Source organism: Anolis carolinensis, chromosome 5 (genome assembly GCF_035594765.1).
Source record: "Anolis carolinensis isolate JA03-04 chromosome 5, rAnoCar3.1.pri, whole genome shotgun sequence".
NCBI lineage: Eukaryota > Metazoa > Chordata > Lepidosauria > Squamata > Dactyloidae > Anolis > Anolis carolinensis.
The window spans coordinates 160243893-160259038 of NC_085845.1; the positions used below are offsets into that span (position 1 = coordinate 160243893).

Below are 15146 nucleotides of genomic sequence, written 5' to 3' on the forward strand. Positions count from 1 at the left end.
ATTCATTTTTTATTTTTTTTTCTCTTTGCCAACGGTTTCTCTTTTTCTACAACTGCTAAATGTCCTCAGTCCTCACTGGGCTATTTTTAAAAGCACTCCTTGAAATTAAAAACAAAACAAACCTCTCTGGAATTTGGAATCTCCAAAGTATGCTTTTAACTGCCTCTAGTTTCACAGCAGTTCTCTTTGGTCTCCCAGTTTGGTGGAAGAAGAGGGATCTCCTGTGTTTATACATGTCCTTTGGAAAAAGGTTCCATTTAGTCCTAGTTCAATATGATTGTTTTTTCTTTTTCTTTTAAAGACCTATGCTGTTGAGAATAATGATACCTTAAAAACCAAATGCAAATGTGGAAATTATTTTCCAGGCAACCTATCTGTTGATATGTGAGGATATGGGAGGTCATGTTCATTACACTTTGTTCAGATGGACAATCAATACATATTTCTCCCAATATGCATTTTTAGAATTGCTATGAATTGATAAAACCAACAGTACTATATTCTTCAGCATTTTGCAAATGCTAGTGCTGAGATTATGTTTTAAACTCTTGTTTATGTTTATACATTTGATTCACCACTTTTAGCATTTTTAAATGGCTAATAACATCACTTTTTTTAAAAAAAAAAGCTGCACAGAGATGGGAACAAGTAGGACTGAAGAGAATAAAATCTTGATAATACCAGTAAACATATGTGCACTTTTTAGATTCTACCATGAAATCCACCTGGACATTGACTTGGGATTTAAACACAAGAGTTAAGAACTTGTTTCTGAATCTTTTAATGTCATGCAAAGAGGCAAAATAAACCATCCTATTGAAGGATGATTTCAAAACATTGCATACATAGATGTTATTGAACTACACCTCCCATAATCTCTGATCATTGCTAAGATATCCGAAGAAGATAGGGGTGATAATCAATTGTAGGACTAGAGCTTTAGTTGGCAAATTGTGCATTCCTACAGAAACCCTCTCCTCTATTCCCAGAGCCTTAATACACCATGCTGCTATAGCGTTATATTTCATAGCAACATTTATGGATTCCTTGGATTTGCAGTTCAGGGAGGGTTATTTAGAATTATCAACTATAATCTTGAGGCTCACTAAACTAGAAAACCCAGAATTCCACAGAATGTTGTGATGGCAGTTAAGGTGGAATATAGCAGTATAACAGTATAACAGCCCCGTTGTGTTTAACATCTTTATTAATGACTTAGATGAAGGGCTAGAAGGCATGACCATCAAGTTTGCAGATGACACCAAACTGGGAGGGATAGCCAATACTCCAGAAGACAGTAGCAGAATCCAAAATGATCTTAACAGATTAGAGAGATGGGCCAAAACTAACAAGATGAAGTTCAACAGGGACAAATGCAAGATACTCCACTTTGGCAGAAAAAATGAAATGCAAAGATACAGAATGGGGGACGCCTGGCTCGACAGCAGTACGTGTGAAAAAGAGTCCTTGGAGTCCTTGTGGACAACAAGTTAAACATGAGCCTACAATGTGATGCGGCGGCAAAAAAAGCCAATGGGATTCTGGCCTGCATAAATAGGAGTATGGTGTCTAGATCCAGGGAAGTCATGCTACCCCTCTATTCTGCCTTAGTCAGACCACACCTGGAATATTGTGTCCAATTCTGGGCACTGCAATTGAAGGGAGATGCTGACAAGCTGGAAAGTGTCCAGAGGAGGGCGACTAAAATGATTAAAGGTCTGGAGAACAAACCCTATGAGGAGCTGCTTAAAGAGCTGGGCATGTTTAGCCTGCAGAAGAGAAGGCTGAGAGGAGACATGATAGCCATGTATAAATATGTGAGGGGAAGTCATAGGGAAGAGGGAGCAAGCTTGTTTTCTACTGCCTTGGTGACTAGGACGCGGAACAATGGCTTTAAACTACAGGAAAGGAGATTCCACCTGAACATCAGGAAGAACTTCCTCTCTGTGAGAGCTGTTTGGCACTGGAACTCTCTGCCCCAGAGTGTGATTGAGGCTCCTTCTTTGGAGGCTTTTAAGCAGAGGCTGGATGGCCTTCTATTGGAGGTGCTTCGAATGTCATTTTCCTGCTTTTTGCCTTGGGGTTGGACTGGATGGCCCGTGAGGTCTCTTCCAACTCTATGATTCTATGATTTTATGTTAAGAGGATTTAGCAAGACAATCGTTTAACAAGAGAGTCCCTGAAATGGGCTATGTTTGTGAACAGTGTTGTCATCAAACAATATCTGAACTGGGAACCACTGCTAGATATTCAGAAAGAGATCACATGATGTTTTTTTCAGATTGTTACAAGATGCTGTACACAAGATATCACTTATCTACAGGCTATCTGAAAAACCATAATCTAGTATACATGCCAACTTGGACTCTCTCCCCCCCCCCCCCCCAAAAAAAAAATCTCCAAACCTTCAGACCACGAGAGAAAGCCTTCTTGGTGGTTTGAATTTCCTTCCAAGGGAAGCTAGGCTGGGGATACTTCCTTTTCCTTCAGTTGGTGCAAAAAATTTCATTGTATTCTTTCAGGCTTTGGATAATTTTCTGATGAAAACAGACAGAGGTTTTAAATGGATGGGCTGGATTTACTAATTCTAATTTTATTTATTCTCTGTGAGAAACCATTTCAATATTGTACTTTGCTATTGCACCTCATATGTATAACACAGCCCAACAAAATGTTTTTTCTTATTGTCTTGATTTTTAGGCCTGTTCCTGGGATTATTTGGAGCTCTACTTCAGAAAATTGCACTGCATCAGCTCTAATTTGTTAGATATGGTTATCATGATTTTCTGTGGACAAGCAGATGAAAACTGCTATATCTCAAACACTAGAGCTGATAGGGGAAAACTGATTTCATTTTTTAAAGCAGCAGGTCAAAAATACCAAGAAACAGGTCTTAAATTGGAAGCACTAAAATGAGTGTCGGCTTGTGTAATTAATTGCCTTTTATAGGTGTTGGTTTTAAAAATATATTGGAAGCTGCTTTCCATCCCAGCCATGGGAGAAAGGAAAGAGATAAATCCAATAAACAAATAAATAATACATACAAGGATGCAATCTATTAGGCACATCTGGTGGACATCTGTTGTTCCCCCGCATGGCCTGGCACCAGAGTCCCACATAAGGTCCAATGAAATAATAAGAGCTGTCAAGCTAATCATCTACTCACATTGCATACAGAGTGCAGTGCATACACCTCTGCCTTTTGGAATACTACTTTGCAAGAGCAGCCTTACTATTAGACAACCATCAAAGGTGTCAGATGCTGTGGGGCAGCAGTGGCAGTTGCCTTATCCTATGGCACGACCTCCTAATATATTCCTTCTATTGAAGGACAGAAGTGTATGTGCCACTGATGTAGAATTAATGCAACATGGCACCACTTTAACTTCTATGTCTCAGTTCTATGGAATCCGATTTACAAGGTCTTTACTCTTCCAAGGATATTAGCCTTCTCTGCCAGAGTGCTGGTGCCTCAATAAACTACAACTCCCAGAATTCCATTGCATTGAACTATAACAGTTCAAGTGGTGTCTAGCTGCGTAAATTCTACAGTGCAGATGCAACATCAGTTCTTTCTGCACACCATAAACTAACCTGCCACCTTTGGGTCCAGTGGAAGATAATGTTCCATTCCATTGCATAAATAAAATTCTATCGATCCCGTTTGCTTCTGTATGTTGAATGGTATTTGTGTCAGGAGGCAAAACCGCTTGGATGAGCCCACATATAATAAGTGTAAGTGAGACAGGTGAACATGTACCAATGAACTATGGACAATTATTTAACCCCAAAAGGTATGACTTGACCATTAGGTACACATGCAATGGAATACTGATTAGGACAACTTGGCATACTTCTTTATAGCAGTTCTCTTCACTATATCACATGACTATAAATGGCATAGGAAGCCTTTTAGGTAACTCTTCTGATGCTGATTATGAAGCAAACATGGAGTGGTTGAAACTCTGAATGCATGTGAACAAGCTGTAGATCTCAGATTTGCCACAACTTTGCTTTGATTTGAAATCCGAATTCAGTTGAGATGAGGCAATGGGAGCTGAAATCACAGCAGATTTCTGTCAGTTGTCAAAATATGTTCACTTCCAAATGTTTCATGGTTATAGAAATGCATTTCCTAGGATCTTGGATTGAAATTTCTCAAGAAGGCGGGAGACTATTTTGTTATTGTTAAGGACTGAATTTCTACAGGGTGATCTGTCCAGGGGCTACATGTCAGTAGTACAAAAGGTCACAACTCTGCTACCCATGACAATTTAAATATCAAGTTGGGTTGGTTCTGGCACCCCATCACATTCATAGTACTGCTGGTACCCAGTTGGTCCACTTACACTATTGTCTTGGTCCTAATGATACCAGCAAAGAGGTTAGAAAACAACATAAAAGTGTCCAAAACCACCATGGAGGGAAAAGAGGCTTAACAAAGGCCTTTGAAGTCAAAACTGAAAGGATTGAACCTGGGACCTTGCAAAGTATTGAAAGGATAGAACCTCAGGCCTTGCAAAGGATCCACCTTCTATTTGGACTCACCTACATATAATTTTTGCACCATAAAAGCCTAACTTGTAATCATGTTCAACTACAGTAGAGTCTCATCCAACACTCGCTTATCCAACGTTCTGGATTATTCAATGCATTTTTGTAGTCAATGTTTTCAATACATCGTGATATTTTGGTGCTAAATTAGTAAATACAGTAATTACTACATAGCATTACTGCATATTGAATTACTTTTTTCTGTCAAATTTATTATATAACATGATGTTTTGGTACTTAATTTGTAAAATCATAACCTAATTTGATGTTTAATAGGCTTTTCTTTTATCTCTCCTTATTATCCAACATATTCGCTTATCCAACGTTCTGCCGGCCCGTTTATGTTGGATAAGCAAGACTCTACTCTACATACTTTCAGGTCAGTTAACATCAGATCTTGAAAATTAGCTTTGAAATATGATTTAATTATTACCAGGAAATATTTACCGTAATTCGGTAATACAAATTATAATTACTAAATCAACATAAGTATGACACTTAGTGTTTCCCTTAGGAAAAAGCATAAAAACAAAATGTGCATGTGTGTGTGCACTCATACAGGTACACACACACACATTTAAATCCACATATACACATAGAATTTTAGCCATATAGTGCATTTCTTTAATCTTTGTGTTTAACTGGACATTGTTAGATCTGTATTCAGAAATCTAAATGCACATGATGTTTTCTATGTGCTTTTATTGTACTAGATGAGTTTATGCTGAGTAACCAAAGTAAGACCAGACAATCTAATAAGTAAACTAACAGAGTACGTGAATTAGTGCTATCCACGGAAGGGAAGATATGGCATACTCTCCTGATTTGGTAGGGAAAATCCCAATTAATGCTTTGGTGACCCAATTTTTGGCTGCTTTTCAAATGTCCCAGTTTGTCCTCTTCTCCCTGACTTATTTTTATTGGTGCAAACTGAGTTTAATGTGCAGAAGTTGTTAATACTCTATTAGTCTTCAGGGGAGAAGGAGCTGAGGAATGAAATCTCATCCTCCTCTGTAGACTCAGGTAAAAGTAAACTGCTCTAGCTTGTCTAGGTGACCTGTTTTTCCTCTATAATAACTTTTTCTATCTTTACTACACTTGGTTGCTGCTTAGCCACACATGTTTCAGTTGTCATCTGTGAAATGTTGGAGGCTATGATATGATGTGTGTGTGTGTTTTTTTAAAAAACTATTAAACCAACAGATGTTAAATGTCTATTTCCTTTGTAAGGATAACTGAGTCCAAGCCACCTTCCTAAAAATTGGCAATGAAAGTCTCTTTGGCAAATGTTGATCCCTTGTTGGAGATGTTCAACAGATCTGCTTCCAATCAGTTTGACTCTTACCATGATCACTGCATGGAAGTTGGCTGTGTTGGTTTCGGCTGAATGTACCTCCACATATTTAGAATAAAGAGTCTAGGGGCTGGAATTTATTTACTTTCTAAGTTTGGATTTCAAAATAAATGAAGAGAAGCAGAAACAGTGCCATTCTTCCTGTCTGCACGGCAAGTCTGTTTTCTTGGATGTAATTCCTACTGCCTGCGCAGACCTAGCATGTGTGGATGGGAATTTGGCTCTGGCTTGCACCATCTTGTAGTTCTGTTCCTTTTGCCGTGGTCTCCTCTTCTTGAATTGGTTAGCTGTTTAATGTGTCACTGTGAGCATTAACTTGACTGTTTTGACTTCACTTCTACAACAATGCTGCAATCAATGTTTCATTTAGTCAATTTGTAAACCAGCCACAAAGCTAAGCATCATTTGCAGTCTTTTGAGTACCACTTCCATCTTGAATTAACAGTCAGCCATATGGCAGAGCCTCAGGAATGTTTGTTATATACATTAAAATACTATGCATTCTAGTCCATTGTTATTTCATTATAGCAGTCCAAGTTTACAGCAGGGGTGGCAATCATAGAATCATAGAATCATAGAATCATAGAATAGTAGAGTTGGAAGAGACCACATGGGCCATCTAGTCCAACCCCCTGCTAAGAAGCAGGAAATCGCATTCAAAGCACCCCCAACAGATGGCCATCCAGCCTCTGCTTAAAAGCCTCCAAGGAAGGAGCCTCCACCACGGCCCCGGGGAGAGAGTTCCACTGTCGAACAGATCTCACTGTGAGGAAGTTCTTCCTGATGTTCAAGTGGAATCTCCTTTCCTGTAGTTTGAAGCCATTGTTCCGTGTCCTAGTCTGCAGGGCAGCAGAAAACAAGCTTGCTCCCTCTTCCCTATGACTTCCCTTCACGTATTTGTACATGGCTATCATGTCTCCTCTCAGCCTTCTCTTCTGCAGGCTAAACATGCCCAGCTCTTTAAGCCGCTCCTCATAGGGCTTGTTCTCCAGACCCTTAATCATTTTAGTCGCCCTCCTCTGGACGGTTTCCAGTTTGTCAACATCTCCCTTCAACTGTGGTGCCCAAAATTGGACACAGTATTCCAGGTGTGGTCTGACCAAGGCAGAATAGAGGGGGAGCATGACTTCCCTGGATCTAGACGCTATTCCCCTATTGATGCAGGCCAGAATCCCATTGGCTTTTTTAGCAGCCGCATCACATTGTTGGCTCATGTTTAACTTGTTGTCCACGAGGACTCCAAGGTCTTTTTCGCACACACTGCTGTCAAGCCAGGCGTCCCCCATTCTGTATCTTTGATTTCCATTTTTTCTGCCGAAGTGAAGTATCTTGCATTTGTCCCTGTTGAACTTCATTTTGTTAGTTTTGGCCCATCTCTCTAGTCTGTCAAGATCGTTTTGAATTCTGCTCCTGTCTTCTGGAGTGTTAGCTATCCCTCCCAGTTTTGTGTCGTCTGCAAACTTGATGATCGTGCCTTCTAACCCTTCGTCTAAGTCGTTAATAAAGATGTTGAACAGAACCGGGCCCAGGACGGAGCCCTGCGGCACTCCACTTGTCACTTCTTTCCATGATGAAGACGACGCATTGGTGAGCACCCTTTGGGTTCGTTCGCTTAGCCAATTACAGATCCACCTAACCGTAGTTTTGTCTAGCCCACATTTTACTAGTTTGTTTGCCAGAAGGTCGTGGGGGACTTTGTCGAAGGCCTTACTGAAATCCAGGTACGCTACATCCACAGCATTCCCTGTATCGACCCAACTCGTAACTCTATCGAAAAAAGAGATCAGATTAGTCTGGCATGACTTGTTTTTGGTAAATCCGTGTTGACTATTAGCAATGACCGCATTTGTTTCTAAGTGTTCGCAGACCACTTCCTTAATGATCTTTTCCAGAATTTTGCCTGGTATTGATGTGAGGCTGACCGGACGGTAATTGTTTGGGTCGTTCTTTTTTCCCTTCTTGAAGATAGGGACCACATTCGCCCTCCTCCAATCTGCTGGGACTTCTCCCGTTCTCCAAGAACTCTCGAAGATAATTGCCAGTGGTTCTGAAATAACTTCCGCTAGTTTCTTCAGTACTCTTGGGTGTAGCTGATCTGGCCCTGGGGACTTGAATTCGTTTAGAGAGGCCAGGTGTTCCTGGACAACGTGTCTCCCTATTTGGGGTTGGATTTCCCCCAATCCTTCGTCCATTCCGTGTTGCTGAGGTTGAAGATGGCTTTCTTTTTCTGAGAAGACCGAGGCAAAGAAGGCATTGAGCAGTTCTGCCTTTTCCCTGTCCCCTGTCGCCATCACCCCATCTTCTCCTTGCAATGGCCCTATCGCCTCCTTTTTCTTCCTTTTTCTACCAACGTAAGCAAAAAAGCCTTTTTTGTTGTTTTTTATGTCCCTGGCAAGCCTGAGCTCATTTTGCGCTTTAGCCTTGCGAACCTTTTCCCTACAGGTGTTGGCTATACGTTTGAATTCTTCTTTGGTGATTTCTCCCCTTTTCCACTTCTTGTGCATGTCACTTTTGAGCTTTAGCTCAGTTAGAAGTTCTTTGGACATCCATTCTGGCTTCTTTGCACTTGTCTTATTTTTCTTCTTTGTTGGCACTGTTTGCATTTGCGCCGTGAGTATTTCACTTTTGAAAAACTCCCATCCATCCTTAACTCCCTTGTTTTTTAATATCGACGTCCATGGAATGCCGCTCAGTAATTCCTTCATTTTTTGGAAGTCAGCTCTCTTAAAGTCCAGAAAGCGTGTTTGACTTGTCTTAGTTTCAGCATTCCTTTGTATTGCAAACTGCAGGAGCACATGGTCACTTGCCCCTAAGGATCCAACCACTTCAACTGTATTGATCAGGTCTTCCACATTTGTTAAGATTAGATCAAGAGTTGCTGATCCCCTTGTTGCCTCTTCTACCTTCTGGACCATAAAATTATCTGCAAGGCAAGTGAGGAATTTGTTGGACTTTGTACTCTTGGCTGAGTTTGTTTTCCAGCAGATATCGGGATAATTGAAATCGCCCATGACTACTATATCTCTTCTTTGTGCCTGTTTGGTCAGCTGTTGACAGAAGGCTTCATCAAGTCCTTCATCCTGACTCGGAGGTCTGTAGTAGACACCCACGACAAGATCTTTTTGAGTCCCGGTGTAGAGATCACAGGTGTAGAGATCACAGATCTCTACACCTATGGTTCTTAACATTTACTCCTCCAGGTGTTTTGGATTTCTGCTCCCATAAGTTGCAGTCAGGTCGGCTAATGGTCAAGGATTCTGGGAGCTGAAGTCCAAAAATCCAGAGGAACAAATGTTAAGAACCATTGCTATAAATGTTATTTGACTGCAGCTCCCAGCAGCCTAAGCATAACTGGTAAAGGGGAATGATGGAAATGGTAGTTCAACAATAGTTGGAGGAATACTGTCTTTTGCTTGGGTCCTTTCACCAATTCCTTCTCCAGGTGGAAGGGTCTTATGACCATTCTAACATATTTTCTGATTTGAGGGTTGTTGGGTAGCAAGGGGAATGAATTGTGTAGCTGTGATCAAACTTCTCTGAAAATTCTTTTAGCTAGCTGTCCTACTGTGAAGCATTTCAGAAAGGGACCTTTGGTACATTTAGGAAAATGTGAAAGATCTGAGGGAGATAATTCACCTGGATTATCTAATTGTTTTCTTCTCTGATGTAGGTCTGGTTCCAAAACCGAAGAGCAAAGTGGAGAAAAAGAGAGCGATATGGGCAAATCCAACAAGCAAAAAGCCACTTTGCTGCCACCTATGATATATCTGTTCTACCAAGGACTGATAACTATCCACAGGTATTTCTAAATGTTGGTTCTTTCCCTGTATACAAAGACCCCACACATACCCCACTTCCTAGTTGCATTTCATTTGTAGGCACCACAGTTCTCACTTATGCCTCTCAAACCATCTGACTTCTGTCTCTGTGTGTGTGATGCCATTTCCCTTCCAAATGCCACTGAGTTCTTGGAAACTCACCAGGGACCAGCAGCAACTGGCTTGTATACCAGAGAAGTCCTCGGGCCACCAAGCAAAAGTCAGAATGGAATCATAGTGCTAGAAATGTGTAGAATGAAAGGGCACTTACTCAATTTTCTTTGAAAATTCACTTCTCTGTAAACTGAAATACTGGAAATTTCACCTTCCAAATCGCACAGAAAACTGCCATTGATGGAGAAAAGTGTCCTCTTTAGTAAGCTGCTCTCTGTTTTGTGGAAGATGACAGAACGAGTGCCACATCACACAGAACCAGTGAGCTTTACTCTCCTCATTTATTCCATATAGTTTCATAAAGCCTGAAGAGGCACAAAGTGTATAAACTCAGTTCAGTATGATTCCCATATCTTCAGGGGATACGTTCTCAGACTTTGTGTGAATAAACAAAACCACTGATACAAGTGGGGGATGAACAACGGAGAAGAGGGTGTAGTTTTTAACTGTAGTAAATAAGTGAAACCATGGCTCTGAAACTGCCTGAATTGGCTCTGTTGATATGGAGGTCATATCGTACAGACTTTCTATCAGTGCCTGAAGATCTTTCATCCACATTCATCTGCAACAGAGATGAGAGTCCCAATATACAGTAGAGTCTCGTTTATCCAACATAAACGGGCCGGCAGAATGTTAGATAAGCGAATATGTTGGATAATAAGGAGGCATTAAGGAAAAGCCTATTAAACATCAAATTAGGTTATGATTTTACAAATTAAGCACCAAAACATCACGTTATACAACAAATTTGACAGAAAAAGTAGTTCAATACACAGTAATTCTATGTAGTAATTACTGTATTTATGAATTTAGCACCAAAATATCATGATGTATTGAAAACATTGTCTACAAAAATGTGTTGGATAATCCAGAACGTTGTATAAGTGAGACTCTACTGTAGTAGTAAACCTCCATGTCTATGTGGGATCTTTTGCTTGAGAGAAGTTTTAGGATTAGAATTACTGCCTCCTAGCTTCTAAATATGATAACAATTACAATACATATAAGGCATTTTACACAAAATTTCTGAATGAACGAGCACCTTGAGAATTGCCAATAAGCTAGTAAATGTTTTCCTTTTTTTTTGGTCAAACCATCCTATACTTTTTATCTTTGGATTCAATACATTTGTTAACAATTAGAAGAAATCTAACCTTGTGTTGCATGATACGGCAGTATTTTGAGGGCTCTTTTATGGCAATCTGTCCCCTGCTTGAATAAGAATTCTATAAAAACAGTAATTACAGCCAACCATCTGTTTTCTTTTTATTCCATTCTGCGAGTAGCCATTAATTGTGTAATTTTATTTTTTCTGAAACACATTTTGGAGTTTTTAATTAATTTTGTTTGCCATTCACAAATGTCAGAAAGTATTGTAATCAGAGCAGCTAAGTGTTTACAAAGACAAATAATTAGCTGTTGGAATGTTATGTGAAAACTGAAGAGAAAATTGGAAGGAAATTCTTTCAACTCCTTCCAGTTTCATAAAGTTGGCTTCCAAGTAAAATGGCAGGCGTTAACTGTTTTCTGGCGGATTCACCATTTTCCTGTTTGGACAATTTAGCAGATATTTCTGGGAGAAGGTTCCTTTCACACATCATTAAATTTAGTGAAAGCTAGTTATCCTGCTGCTGAAACAGAGTTTCAGTTTGCCATTGTTCTGCTGTTGTAAAACTAACATGTATTATCTAGAATAGTTGCATTTCTGGAAATAGGAGATAAATGAAATCTGCTTTCAAGCAAAACATTTCAAGCTCCAATTGAAAAAAAAGCGACACATCTGCCTATCAGTGATTAACTGAGTGGGATTGATTACCTGCTCATTACTGATTGCCTGTATTTGATTAACTGTATGATACAAAGTACTGGGTTTATGATAATGGCAGATGATTTTTTTGTATCCCTCTAACCTGGTATCTTCCAAATATTTTAGAATATGACTCTCATCAGCCACAGCCATTAACCATTCTGATTTAAACTAATAAGTAATGTAATCCAAAACATCTAGGGACCTTCAGCATGTGGAAAGCTATCATGCCGAGTGTGCAATAGGATATGACTCAATTCCTGTTGGTTCCACTTTCCTAATGTCTTCTCATTGGATGTCTACATGAAAGGAACATACACAATGCTACTTTGCATACCTAGGGCTTCTAAGTCTATCCATGTACTGTATGTAAGCTGTTGTTATACTAATGCTGCAAATGATGCAGGAGTGTGTCCCATTCCATGCATATAGGGAAGGAGAATGAGTATGTCTGCATACCTCCGATATGATGTCAATTACCCTATATACTCATGTATAAGTCTAGAAATGTTAGTCAAAAAATCAACCCCACAAAAACTGAATTGACTTCTCCATAGGTCAGTATAAATACTGTACCTTAACTGTTATCAAAAAAGAAACCACTCCCTACTCTGAATAGAATAACAAAAGACAAGAGCTTAGTTCATACTGGAGGACCTAAAAGGAGCACCAACACCTTTACTCTCTCCACTGTGGTGCTGCTTTTGGCCTTTTAAAATATCTGAGTGGGAAAATGTTGCCAGGGTCCAGAGGCAGCTGGCATTGATAATTTCCACTCTCCATGACTTTTGACATATCTACGGGTCATATCAAAATCCATAATTTTGGCCCACAGACATGCCCTCGACTTATATATGAGATTGACCTATGACTGACTGGATGAGTTAACTCCAGTCAATATAGTGGATTCTTTTTAAATGAATCCTTTCAAAATATTTCAAAAGCTAGGGCTTCATGACACACTAGCTGCACATGGAACTGATCACTCTTTACTTGGAACAGGTTCGCATACCCACTAAAGTTTCACAGGTGAAAACCAGGACACATGAAGCTAAGCAAAATCAGAGTATGATCAAGCTGGCTTTTTATTTGAGGAAGTACACAGAAACTAAAAAAGGCGGCAGCATTTTGCTTTTGCCTAAGCCTCCTGAGAACAAGATCCCATACTTACCTTTCCTCTCACCCTTGGTTAGTTAATGGGATGAAGGTCTTTTGCACTTTTGACTCCATTTACAGCTATTGGAGCTGAGGAGAAATAGGGAAAATGGGAAGACGTGAAAGTAATGGGGATACTGGTAAAATCAGCTGCAGAAGTGGGATAAATCAGGACTGGATGAGTGGGTGACTCCTTTAAAGGAAGATAAAGCAGGTTGTGTATTCTCTGTCTTCACCTTTTTCTTTGTGTCCTGACCTCAACCTTTTCTTTCAGGCTCAGTTGCTTGCTCTTCTTATCTTTTATGCTTCTGTTTCTTTTCATGCCTCTTGCCTCTCCCATTATAGCACTTCCAGAGGGAATAGTATTTTTCAGAAAAGCAAGTAATGAATTCCATGGCACCTAATTTATTATGGCATAATAATATTATTAATCCTGTGCTCTAATTTTTTAATTGTTTCCATTTTTTTGATGTTAATGCGCATTGTGTGGGTGTATGCATCTTCATATCATTTTATGGTGAGCCCATTAATTTCATAGGATTTTCTTCTGCCAGGAATACTCAGAGATTGTTTTGCTTCCTCTGAAATAAAAGGTATAGCACATGGTCTTCATTGGTGGTTTCCCATACCAAGGACTGACCCTTCTTAGCCTATGTTATGAGTCTAAAATTCTTACATTTTAAAGAACATACAGTAGAGTCTCACTTATCCAAGCTAAACGGGCCGGCAGAAGCTTGGATAAGTGAATAACTTGGATAATAAGGAGGGATTAAGGAAAAGCCTATTAAACATCAAATTAGGTTATGATTTTACAAATTAAGCACCAAAACATCATGTTATACAACAAATTTGACAGAAAAAGTAGTTCAATATGCAGTAATGTTATGTTGTAATTACTGTATTTATGAATTTAGCACCAAAATATCATGATATATTGAAAACATTGACTACAAAAATGGCTTGGATTATCCAGAGGCTTGGATAAGTGAGGCTTGGATAAGTGAGACTCTACTGTACATGATTGTGTGTAGGCTCTTAAAAGATTTTGCATATGAATGGACATGATCTCTCTCCCCCCCCCCTCTCCAATCTACATGGCTGCAGTGGCAAATCTTAAAGTGCAATGATAAATATTGCAGGACAGAAAGAAAGTCCCAGATAGGCAGCTGTGTGGATCTATGTCAACAAACCATTTCCAGCAATCTTTGGCTCTACCAGAACCAAGACTATCGTAGAATTAATGACTAGTCATTTGCTTTTGGAGTAAACCTTGGCCCGTTTTGTGTCCTGGCTTTCATTTGGGGCCCTGATCCGTTTACAAGAGCCTTCTGAAATCAGGATTATTTTCGGATCAGGGCCCCAAAATTCAGACCATTTGGAGGGGGGGGGGCTTCCCACCCACTGCCTCCCCTTCCTGGCATTCTTCTTATCTGCCGTCACCTGTTGTTGCTCCTCTAGAGTATGGTGTTCAGCTGCAGGCGTGCTCCTGGCCTGCCTGTACACCTTGACAGCTGCCAGACACACTCTGCCACACTCTCAGTGTGTGTGTGTGTGACGTAGCCTGCAGGCAGACCTGGAGCTTGCCTGCAGGCCCCGCCAGCCACCAAACATGCCCCCACAATTTCGGAGAGTGTGTGTGTAGCGGGGCCGGCAAACAGGCCTGGAGCTCGCCTGTAGCCTAGCTGCAGGCCTGCCTACATGCAGGCTAGGAGGCAATTTCAGCTCAACATGAAAGCAAACTTTCGTGTCAAGCAGATTTCCATGTCAAAAGGGGGTTTCCTGTTTCGTGCTTCCGAATAAACGAAAGACATGAAAGAAATAGGAAAAATGGTAGGAATGAATTTCGCGCACATGACTATTAATAACTACATTGCGTATGCAAGACCAAGCTTCTCTAAAATATTTTAGATTACAGCTGAGATAGGTCATAACTAGAACTTTATTCCCCGACTACTGTGAAGATTGTAGCTAAGCTCAGAGAGGACATTAGGAACTGAAGAATGAAGTGGCAAATGACGTGATCAGTACATCCTAGTGCTTTAAATGGATAACTCCTTGTTCCTTTGCTTCATAATGATCCTTGTAAGCCAATTCAACCAAGTGTGCCCATTACATACTATTCTTCCCTGACCTTCTTTCTAACATGAGAAATGACATTGCATGTGGAAATTTCAAAAGGAATGTGTGATCTTACTTTATACTTATTATACTTTATACTAATTATACTTTTGTGTAATTGTTATATACTATTTTACTTACCAATTATATATATATATATATATAT

At 39.9% G+C, this 15146-nt stretch overlaps 1 protein-coding gene across 1 annotated transcript in view; it reads left to right on the forward strand.

Moving 5' to 3' along the window:
- The window catches only part of alx1 (ALX homeobox 1), a 50753-nt gene that overhangs the window by 19306 nt on the left and 16301 nt on the right, over nt 1-15146 (forward strand). The window contains exon 3 of the mRNA XM_003221135.4: nt 9579-9707. Within this exon, the coding sequence (XP_003221183.1) occupies nt 9579-9707 (129 nt within the window). The remainder of the gene's footprint in view (nt 1-9578; nt 9708-15146) is intronic.